The 12,459-nt window shown below is 41.5% G+C and overlaps 1 protein-coding gene across 1 annotated transcript in view; it reads left to right on the forward strand.

Moving 5' to 3' along the window:
* Pde8 (phosphodiesterase 8) overlaps window positions 1–12,459 on the forward strand; it is a 302,345-nt gene that overhangs the window by 142,540 nt on the left and 147,346 nt on the right. The window contains exon 8 of the mRNA XM_071663763.1: window positions 2,531–2,588. Within this exon, the coding sequence (XP_071519864.1) occupies window positions 2,531–2,588 (58 nt within the window). The remainder of the gene's footprint in view (window positions 1–2,530; window positions 2,589–12,459) is intronic.

Raw genomic sequence — 12,459 nt, forward strand, 5'->3', positions numbered from 1 at the left:
CTCTCATGACTGTCTTACTATCATAGATTAATTTATTAATGTCTCTTCCCGTTTCACCCATTTTTACATCATCATGACAGTCCTAGCATGGTATTACATGTACCCTTGTGTCTTTATCATCTATAGGTTTGTTCCATGCTAACAGAGGCATTATTCGATGACTGCATCTTGACATGTTTTCTTGAGATTTTTTTGGACATTCATGGTAGGGGTGAACAACACTCTTCTGAAAATTGTGTTAACAATTGCTCTACTATTATAGAAGGTCTTGATAGCTGCTAAATGGGTATCAGAAATGAACTGCATAGGATAGATATATTATTGTTTCTTTTTATTTCATTGTCAATATATGAAGTGTTAAAAATTTTGTATGCTCTTGGGAATGTTGAAGACACCACTGATATTTGTCTCTTTCCTGTACTTAGATCATTTCATCGTCATTTTCTCTGATAACATCTAAAAAAGGTATCTGTCCATTTCTTTCCCATTCATATTTCAACATGATAGAATGATGTAGATCATTGAGTTTGGAAAAGAATATATCAAAATCCTTATCAACTAGCTTTACTTAAAGTATCTTGCCCACATATCTTAGCCAGATTTTACCACTAAAAGGTGTTCTAGGTAAAAATTTTGTTACAGAATACTCTATAGATAGATTAGTCAAAACAGGAGAGAGAGGATTTTCTATTGCCATACCATTCCATGCCATGGATCTTACTATTGAAAATTCCTCAAACTTTCTTCTCTGTTTCAATGGTTCTGTAATTTCACCCTCTTGACTCAATGAACATATTAGGTATTAATGTATCATCCACTTTATCTGGAAACCCCACATTCTTCAAATCGTTAAGTCTGCCTTAAAGAAACGGGGAGCCCTGTTTATTTGTGAAAATTTCTTTTCCTTAGAATAGTTGCTGTGTTTATACAAAGGATTGATCCATCCATGTACAGAGTACCGCTCTTACATCTGGGATGGTTTTAGCTCTGCAACTTTACATGACAAAGTTGAGTCAAAAGCAGTCTGACTTATCAACTCTCCCGGCAAATTTCAAAGCTTGATCCATTTGCCCTACCCTGCAGTGTTGGTTCACCTTACCTCTTTGATAGGTATTACTCTTTTTTTTCCTCTGGAGAGTTAGCTGCTTGTGTACCACCACTACTAGCTTGACCAATACTTGGCAAGCAGCTATGACACATGATTACTGTGTAGCTGTTATTAAGTCATGGGTGGGCCATTTTGATAACTGTTTCTTTCCCTACACCTTAAAACTTTGGAACTCTGTACCCTCCCATGCCATTCCCAATAACTATGACCTGGGTCATTTTAAATGACAAGTTTTTTTCACTTCATAGTATTTAAATATTTTCCCATGTCTCTTCTCTTTTGTCAACTTCTCTATATTTCAATTGAGGCCTGCCCTTGATTTGGACTTTTTTCTTTCCATGAGTGGAGCCTCCAACATAAAAAAGAGCCTACCCCTTATTCTGGTAAGAAGATTCAATTTCTTCACCTGCCTATTATGTGTACACTGTCAAGTGCTTTATTGACAGTCCAGATACAGACATTCCACTCGATTTTTGTATTGTCAACAACAGAGCTCAAGCTTTCATAGGGATTAAAGAGTCTCACTATATATGACTTCCTTTCCCTGAGACCATCTTGTCTTTCATTTATGTAGTTTTTCCTCTGCAGAAAATCATCCATTTGCATTTTGATAATTGTTTTCCAGTACTTTACAGACCACACTGGTGAAGATGATTGGTTTGTAGTTCAGCACCTTTACCTGGTCTCCTCTCTTATAGATAGGTATGACATTTCCCTTCTTCCACTTCCCTAGCATATACCTTTTTCTTGTGACATCTTGTGGGTGTATAATTACCTATTTGTGCAGTACAAGGAGAGAGTTTTACACTTATGGGACCCCACTTCCTGTACTTTCTGTGCCATCAAGCAGCCTTTTATACTTTTGTAAATTACCAGCGTTCACTGTGTCATTGGTTATTTAATTCTAGCAAATCATCACATCAGTACTAAACCAATACTTAACATCCTTTCTAACCAGTTTTTAACCCACATTTTTGTCATGACCTCTGGTTTTACTCTTATACTGCATCCTCTGAAGAACTGTTAACTATCAACATGATCCAGCTGATTTAGAATTTTGATGGCTGTTATCAGGTCCCCCATCTCTTCCCCTTTTCCTTGGTGGACAGCTTTGTAGCCCTCAGCTTCTCATTATAGTCTCTTCCTCTTACTTCAGGTACCATCTTACTTAATCTTCTCACTATACTCTTAGTCAGATCATCATGCTTATTTACTTGCAGTGGCCAGAGTTGCAAGGCGTAATCCAGTTTTGGTGTGTTATATGTGGTGAATGATTCACAAGAAATGTTCTTGCCTATATTATTGAAAGCAAATCTGTGTGTGTGTATGTATTTACAGATGTTTAGATAGTTGCATGCATGTTTAACACTATCTGACTGTGTAGTTTTCATTACCTCTGACTTTCAGCAATTTCTGCAACAGTTTTGCAGATCGTGAGAATGCCACCGTGGGCCCAATGCTAAAGAATGGCTACAACCGGGTGAGATATATTACTGAACACTTGTCATTGATATATATATATATATATATATATATATATATATATATATATATATATATATATATATATATATATATATTGGTTTTGTATGAAATATAATGGAGTTAAATTTTTTGTATAACTCAAATTATATATATATTATATATATATATATATATATATATATATATATATATATATATATATATATATATATATATATATATATATATATATTTTTTTTTTATGTGTACGTGTAGGAAGAGAGGAAAGTGATTGGTTCTCAGTGAATGTAGGTTTGCGGCAGGGGTGTGTGATGTCTCCATGGTTGTTTAATTTGTTTATGGATGGGGTTGTTAGGGACGTGAATGCAAGAGTTTTGGAAAGAGGGGCAAGGATGAAGTCTGTTGTGGATGAGAGAGCTTGGGAAGTGAGTCAGTTGTTGTTCGCTGATGATGCAGCGCTGGTGGCTGATTCATGTGAGAAACTGCAGAAGCTGGTGACTGAGTTTGGTAAAGTGTGTGAAAGAAGAAAGTTGAGAGTAAATGTGAATAAGAGCAAGGTTATTAGGTACAATAGGGTTGAGGGTCAAGTCAATTGGGAGGTAAGTTTGAATGGAGAAAAACTGGAGGAAGTAAAGTGTTTTAGATATCTGGGAGTGGATCTGGCAGCGGATGGAACCATGGAAGCGGAAGTGAATCATAGGGTGGGGGAGGGGGCGAAAATCCTGGGAGCATTGAAGAATGTGTGGAAGTCGAGAACATTATCTCGGAAAGCAAAAATGGGTATGTTTGAAGGAATAGTGGTTCCAACAATGCTGTATGGTTGCGAGGCGTGGGCTATGGATAGAGTTGTGCGCAGGAGGATGGATGTGCTGGAAATGAGATGTTTGAGGACAATGTGTGGTGTGAGGTGGTTTGATCGAGTAAGTAATGTAAGGGTAAGAGAGATGTGTGGAAATAAAAAGAGCGTGGTTGAGAGAGCAGAAGAGGGTGTTTTGAAATGGTTTGGGCACATGGAGAGAATGAGTGAGGAAAGATTGACCAAGAGGATATATGTGTCGGAGGTGGAGGGAACGAGGAGAAGTGGGAGACCTAATTGGAGGGGGAAAGATGGAGTGAAAAAGATTTTGTGTGATCGGGGCCTGAACATGCAGGAGGGTGAAAGGTGGGCAAGGAATAGAGTGAATTGGATCGATGTGGTATATCGGGGTTGACGTGCTGTTAGTGGATTGAATCAGGGCATGTGAAGCGTCTGGGGTAAACCATGGAAAGTTGTGTGGGGCCTGGATGTGGAAAGGGAGCTGTGGTTTCGGGCATCATTGCATGACAGCTGGAGACTGAGTGTGAACAAATGGGGCTTTTGTTATCTTTTCCTAGCGCTACTTCGCACACCTGAGGGGGGAGGGTGATGGTATTCCATGTGTGGCGAGGTGGCGATGGGAATGAATAAAGGCAGGCAGTGTGAATTGTGTGCATGGGTTTATATGTATGTGTCTTTGTGTGTATATATATGTGTACATTGAGATGTATGGGTGTGTATGTTTGCGTGTGTGGATGTGTGTGTATATACGTGTGTATGGGGGTGGGTTGGGCCATTTCTTTCTTCTGTTTGCTTGTGCTACCTCGCAAATGCGGGAGACAGCGACAAAGCAAAATAATAAAAAAAAACTAGTTTTATTTTATTTTATTTTATTTTGCTTTGTCGCTGTCTCCCGCGTTTGTGAGGTAGCGCAAGGAAACAGACGAAAGAAATGGCCTAACCCACCCCCATACACATGTATATACATACACGTCCACACACGCAAATATACATACCTATACATCTCAATGTACACATATATATACACACACAGACACATACATATGTACCCATGCACACAATTCACACTGTCTGCCTTTATTCATTCCCATCGCCACCTCGCCACACATGGAATACCATCCCCCTCCCCCCTCATGTGTGCGAGGTAGCGCTAGGAAAAGACAACAAAGGCCCCATTCGTTTACACTCAGTCTCTAGCTGTCATACAATAATGCCCGAAACCACAGCTCCCTTTCCACATCCAGGCCCCACAGAACTTTCCATGGTTTACCCCAGACACTTCACATGCCCTGATTCAATCCACTGACAGCACATCAACCCCGGTATACCACATTGATCCAATTCACTCTATTCCCTGTATGCCTTTCACCCTCCTGCATGTTCAGGCCCCGATCAATCAAAATCTATTTGACTCCATCTTTCCACCTCCAATTTGGTCTCCCACTTCTCGTTCCCTCCACCTCCGACACATATATCCTCTTGGTCAATCTTTCCTCACTCATTCTCTCCATGTGCCCAAACCATTTCAAAACACCCTCTTCTGCTCTCTCAACCACGCTCTTTTTATTTCCACACATCTCTCTTACCCTTACATTACTTACTCGATCAAACCATCTCACACCACACATTGTCCTCAAACATCCCATTTCCAGCACATCCATCCTCCAGCGCACAACTCTATCCATAGCCCACGCCTCGCAACCATACAACATTGTTGGAACCACTATTCCTTCAAACATACCCATTTTTGCTTTCGGAGATAATGTTCTCGACTTCCACACATTCTTCAATGCTCCCAGGATTTTCGCCCCCTCCCCCACCCTATGATTCACTTCCGCTTCCATGGTTCCATCCGCTGCCAGATCCACTCCCAGATATCTAAAACACTTTACTTCCTCCAGTTTTTCTCCATTCAAACTTACCTCCCAATTGACTTGACCCTCAACCCTACTGTACCTAATAACCTTGATCTTATTCACATTTACTCTTAACTTTCTTCTTTCACACACTTTACCAAACTCAGTCACTAGCTTCTGCAGTTTCTCACATGAATCAGCCACCAGCGCTGTATCATCAGCGAACAACAACTGACTCACTTCCCAAGCTCTCTCATCCACAACAGACTTCATACTTGCCCCTCTTTCCAAAACTCTTGCATTCACCTCCCTAACAACCCCATCCATGAACAAATTAAACAACCATGGAGACATCACACACCCCTGCCGCAAACCTACATTCACTGAGGACCAATCACTTTCCTCTCTTCCTACACCAATATATATATTTTTTTTTCTTTTTTTTTTTTGCTTTGTCGCTGTCTCCCGCGTTTGCGAGGTAGCGCAAGGAAACAGACGAAAGAAATGGCCCAACCCACCCCCATACACATGCCTTGATTCAATCCACTGACAGCACGTCAACCCCGGTATACCACATCGCTCCAATTCACTCTATTCTTTGCCCTCCTTTCACCCTCCTGTATGTTCAGGCCCCGATCACACAAAATCTTTTTCACTCCATCTTTCCACCTCCAATTTGGTCTCCCTCTTCTCCTTGTTCCCTCCACCTCCGACGCATATATCCTCTTGGTCAATCTTTCCTCACTCATTCTCTCCATGTGACCAAACCATTTCAAAACACCCTCTTCTGCTCTCTCAACCACGCTCTTTTTATTTCCACACATCTCTCTTACCCTTACGTTACTTACTCGATCAAACCACCTCACACCACACATTGTCCTCAAACATTTCATTTCCAGCACATCAATCCTCCTGCGCACAACTCTATCCATAGTCCACGCCTCGCAACCATACAACATTGTTGGAAACACTATTCCTTCAAACATACCCATTTTTGCTTTCTGAGATAATGTTCTTGACTTCCACACATTCTTCAAGGCTCCCAGAATTTTCGCCCCCTCCCCCACCCTATGATCCACTTCCGCTTCCATGGTTCCATCCGCTGCCAGATCCACTCCCAGATATCTAAAACACTTCACTTCCTCCAGTTTTTCTCCATTCAAACTCACCTCCCAATTGAATTGACCCTCAACCCTACTGTACCTAATAAGCTTGCTCTTATTCACATTTACTCTCAACTTTCTTCTTTCACACACTTTACCAAACTCAGTCACCAGCTTCTGCAGTTTCTCACATGAATCAGCCACCAGCGCTGTATCATCAGCGAACAACAACTGACTCACTTCCCAAGCTCTCTCATCCCCAACAGACTTCATACTTGCCCCTCTTTCCAAAACTGTTGCATTCACCTCCCTAACAACCCCATCCATAAACAAATTAAACAACCATGGAGACATCACACACCCCTGCCGTAAACCTACATTCACTGAGAACCAATCACTTTCCTCTCTTCCTACACGTACACATGCCTTACATCCTCGATAAAAACTTTTTACTGCTTCTAACAACAATATATGTATATATATATATATATTTTATTTATTTATTTTGCTTTGTCGCTGTCCCCCGCGTTTGCGAGGTAGCGCAAGGAAACAGACAAAAGAAATGGCCGAACCCACCCCCATACACACATATATACATACACGTCCACACACGCAAATATACATACCCATACATCTCAATGTACTCATATATATATACACACACAGACACATACATATATACACATGCACACAATTCACACTGTCTGCCTTTATTCATTTCCATCGCCACCTCACCACACATGGAATAACATCCCCCTCCCCCCTCATGTGTGAGAGGTAGCACTACGAAAAGACAACAAAGGCCCCATTTGTTCACACTCAGTCTCTAGCTGTCATGCAATAATGCCCGAAACCACAGCTCCCTTTCCACATCCAGGCCCAACAGAACTTTCCATGGTTTACCACAGATGCTTCACATGCTCTGGTTCAATCCATTGACAGCACGTCGACCCCGGTATACCACATCGTTCCAATTCACTCTATTCCCTGTATGCCTTTCCCCCTCATGCATGTTCAGGCCCCGATCACTCAAAATCTTTTTCACTCCATCTTTCCACCTCCAATTTGGTCTCCCATTCCTCCTTGTTCCCTCCACCTCCAACACATATATCCTCTTGGTCAATCTTTCCTCACTCATTCTCTCCATGTGCCCAAACCATTTCAAAACACCCTCTTCTGCTCTCTCAACCACACTCTTTTTATTTCCACACATCTCTCTTACCCTTTCATTACTTACTTGATCAAACCGCCTCACACCAGATATTGTCCTCAAACATCTCATTTCCAACACATCCACCCTCCTCTGCACACCTCTATCTATAGCCCACGCCTTGCAACTATATAACATTGTTGGAACTACTATTCCTTCAGACACCTATTTTTGCTTTCCAAGATAACGTTGTCAACTTCCACACATTTTTCAACGCTCCTAGAACCTTTGCCCCCTCGCCCACCCTATGATTCACTTCCGCTTCCATGGTTCCATCCGCTGCCAAATCCACTCCCAGATATCTAAAACACTTCACTTCCTCCAGTTTTTCTCCATTCAAATTTGTCGCTGTCTCCCACGTTAGCAAGGTAGCACAAGGAAATAGACGAAAGAATGGTCCAACCCACCCACATACACATGTATATACATACACATCCACACACGCACACATACATACCTATAAATTTCAACATATTATTTATTTTTTTTTTTTGCTTTGTCGCTGTCTCCCGCGTTTGCGAGGTAGCGCAAGGAAACAGACGAAAGAAATGTCCCAACCCACCCCCATACACATGTATATACATACGTCCACACACGCAAATACACATACCTACACAGCTTTCCATGGTTTACCCCAGACGCTTCACATGCCTTGATTCAATCCACTGACAGCACGTCAACCCCGGTATACCACATCGCTCCAATTCACTCTATTCCTTGCCCTCCTTTCACCCTCCTGCATGTTCAGGCCCCGATCACACAAAATCTTTTTCACTCCATCTTTCCACCTCCAATTTGGTCTCCCTCTTCTCCTCGTTCCCTCCACCTCCGACACATATATTCTCTTGGTCAATCTTTCCTCACTCATTCTCTCCATGTGCCCGAACCATTTCAAAACACCCTCTTCTGCTCTCTCAACCACGCTCTTTTTATTTCCACACATCTCTCTCACCCTTACGTTACTTACTCTATCAAACCACCTCACACCACACATTGTCCTCAAACATCTCATTTCCAGCACATCTATCCTCCTGCGCACAACTCTATCCATAGCCCATGCCTCGCAACCATACAACATTGTTGGAACCACTATTCCTTCAAACATACCCATTTTTGCTTTCCGAGATAATGTTTTCGACTTCCACACATTCTTCAAGGCTCCCAGAATTTTCGCCCCCTCCCCCACCCTATGATCCACTTCCGCTTCCATGGTTCCATCCGCTGCCAGATCCACTCCCAGATATCTAAAACACTTCACTTCCTCCAGTTTTTCTCCATTCAAACTCACCTCCCAATTGACTTGACCCTCAACCCTACTGTACCTAATAACCTTGCTCTTATTCACATTTACTCTTAACTTTCTTCTTTCACACACTTTACCAAACTCAGTCACCAGCTTCTGCAGTTTCTCACATGAATCATCCACCAGCGCTGTATCATCAGCGAACAACAACTGACTCACTTCCCAAGCTCTCTCATCCCCAACAGACTTCATACTTGCCCCTCTTTCCAAAACTGTTGCATTCACCTCCCTAACCACCCCATCCATATACAAATTAAACAACCATGGAGACATCACACACCCCTGCCGCAAACCTACATTCACTGAGAACCAATCACTTTCCTCTCTTCCTACACGTACACATGCCTTACATCCTCGATAAAAACTTTTCACTGCTTCTAACAACTTGCCTCCCACACCATATATTCTTAATACCTTCCACAGAGCATCTCTATCAACTCTATCATATGCCTTCTCCAGATCCATAAATGCTACATACAAATCCATTTGCTTTTCTAAGTATTTCTCACATACATTCTTCAAAGTAAACACCTGATCCACACATCCTCTACCACTTCTGAAACCACACTGCTCTTCCCCAATCTGATGCTCTGTACATGCCTTCACCCTCTCAATCAATATCCTCCCATATAATTTACCAGGAATACTCAACAAACTTATACCTCTGTAATTTGAGCACTCACTCTTATCCCCTTTGCCTTTGTACAATGGCACTATGCACGCATCCCGCCAATCCTCAGGCACCTCATCATGAGTCATACATACATTAAATAACCTTACCAACCAGTCAGCAATACAGTCACCCCCTTTTTTAATAAATTCCACTGCAATACCATCCAAACCTGCTGCCTTGCCGGCTTTCATCTTCCGCAAAGCTTTTACTACCTCTTCTCTGTTTACCGAATCATTTTCCCTAACCCTCTCACTTTGCACACCACCTCGACTAAAACACCCTATATCTGCCACTCTATCATCAAACACATTCAACAAACCTTCAAAATACTCACTCCATCTCCCTCTCACATCACCACTACTTGTTATCACCTCCCCATTTGTGCCCTTCACTGAAGTTCCCATTTGCTCCCTTGTCTTACGCACTTTATTTACCTCCTTCCAGAACATCTTTTTATTCTCCCTAAAATTTAATGATACTCTCTCACCCCAACTCTCATTTGCCCTTTTTTTCACCTCTTGCACCTTTCTCTTGACCTCCTGTCTCTTTCTTTTATACATCTCCCACTCAATTTCATTTTTTCCCTACAAAAATCGTCCAAATGCCTCTCTCTTCTCTTTCACTAATACTCTTACTTCTTCATCCCACCACTCACTACCCTTTCTAATCAACCCACCTCCCACTCTTCTCATGCCACAAGCATCTTTTGCGCAATCCATCACTGATTCCCTAAATACATCCCATTCCTCCCCCACTCCCCTTACTTCCATTGTTCTCACCTTTTTCCATTCTGTACTCAGTCTCTCCTGGTACTTCCTCACACAAGTCTCCTTCCCAAGCTCACTTACTCTCACCACCCTCTTCACCCCAACATTCACTCTTCTTTTCTGAAAACCCATACAAATCTTCACCTTAGCCTCCACAAGATAATGATCAGACATCCCTCCAGATGCACCTCTCAGCAAATTAACATCCAAAAGTCTCTCTTTCGCGCGCCTGTCAATTAACACGTAATCCAATAACGCTCTCTGGCCATCTCTCCTACTTACATAAGTATACTTATGTATATCTTGCTTTTTAAACCAGGTATTCCCAATCATCAGTCCTTTTTCAGCACATAAATCTACAAGCTCTTCACCATATCCATTTACAACACTGAACACCCCATGTATACCAATTATTCCCTCAACTGCCACATTACTCACCTTTGCATTCAAATCACCCATCACTATAACCCGGTCTCGTGCATCAAAACCACTAACACACTCATTAAGCTGCTCCCAAAACACTTGCCTCTCATGATCTTTCTTCTCATGCCCAGGTGCATATGCACCAATAATCACCCATCTCTCTCCATCAACTTTCAGTTTTACCCATATTAATCGAGAATTTACTTTCTTACATTCTATCACATACTCCCACAACTCCTGTTTCAGGAGTATTGCTACTCCTTCCCTTGCTCTTGTCTTCTCACTAACCCCTGACTTTACTCCCAAGACATTCCCAAACCACTCTTCCCCTTTACCCTTGAGCTTCGTTTCACTCAGAGCCAAAACATCCAGGTTCCTTTCCTCAAACATACTACCTATCTCTCCTTTTTTTACTTCTTGGTTACATCCACACACATTTAGGCACCCCAATCTGAGCCTTCGAGGAGGATGAGCACTCCCCGCGTGACTCCTTCTTCTGTTTCCCATTTTAGAAAGTTAAAAAAAATACAAGGAGGGGAGGATTTCTGGCCCCCCGCTCCCGTCCCCTCTAGTCGCTTTCTACGATACGTGAGGAATGCGTGGGAAGTATTCTTTCACCCCTATCCCCAGGGATAATATATATATATATATATATATATATATATATATATATATATATATATATATTCTTCAAGGCCCCCAGAATTTTCGCCCCCTCCCCCACCCTATGATCCACTTCTGCTTCCATGGTTCCATCCGCTGCCAGATCCACTCCCAGATATCTAAAACACTTCACTTCCTCCAGTTTTTCTCCATTCAAACTCACCTCCCAATTGACTTGACCCTCAACCCTACTGTACCTAATAACCTTGCTCTTATTCACATTTACTCTTAGCTTTCTTCTTCCACACACTTCACCAAACTCAGTCACCAGCTTCTGCAGTTTCTCACATGAATCAGCCACCAGCGCTGTATCATCAGCGAACAACAACTGACTCACTTCCCAAGCTCTCTCATCCCCAACAGACTTCATACTTGCCCCTCTTTCCAAAACTCTTGCATTTACCTCCCTAACAACCCCATCCATAAACAAATTAAACAACCATGGAGACATCACACACCCCTGCCGCAAACCTACATTCACTGAGAACCAATCACTTTCCTCTCTTCCTACACGTACACATGCCTTACATCCTCGATAAAAACTTTTCACTGCTTCTAACAACTTGCCTCCCACACCATATATTCTTAATACCTTCCACAGAGCATCTCTATCAACTCTATCATATGCCTTCTCCAGATCCATAAATGCTACATACAAATCCATATATATATATATATATATATATATATATATATATATATATATATATATATATATATATATATATAAACAAGTAAAGGGATAAAGGGCACAAGTCACCCTCGACGACCTCACCACTCTAAAGCGACACAATCAGGTTAGCAGCCTATGTCCTGGAAAACGTATTTACAATTCTCTCTCTTATCAAGTGATCTAATCTATATAAAACAGTGGCGGCTGGTATGTTATATAGTCTGGTTCTCTTTTATTCAGTTTTGACAATGTAATTATTCGAAAGTGCTGGAAACCCTGGACACATATTAATATATATATATATATATATATATATATATATATATATATATATATATATATATATATATATATACATGCACAGACATATACATACAT

This window comes from Panulirus ornatus, chromosome 7 (genome assembly GCF_036320965.1).
Source record: "Panulirus ornatus isolate Po-2019 chromosome 7, ASM3632096v1, whole genome shotgun sequence".
Lineage (NCBI taxonomy): Eukaryota > Metazoa > Arthropoda > Malacostraca > Decapoda > Palinuridae > Panulirus > Panulirus ornatus.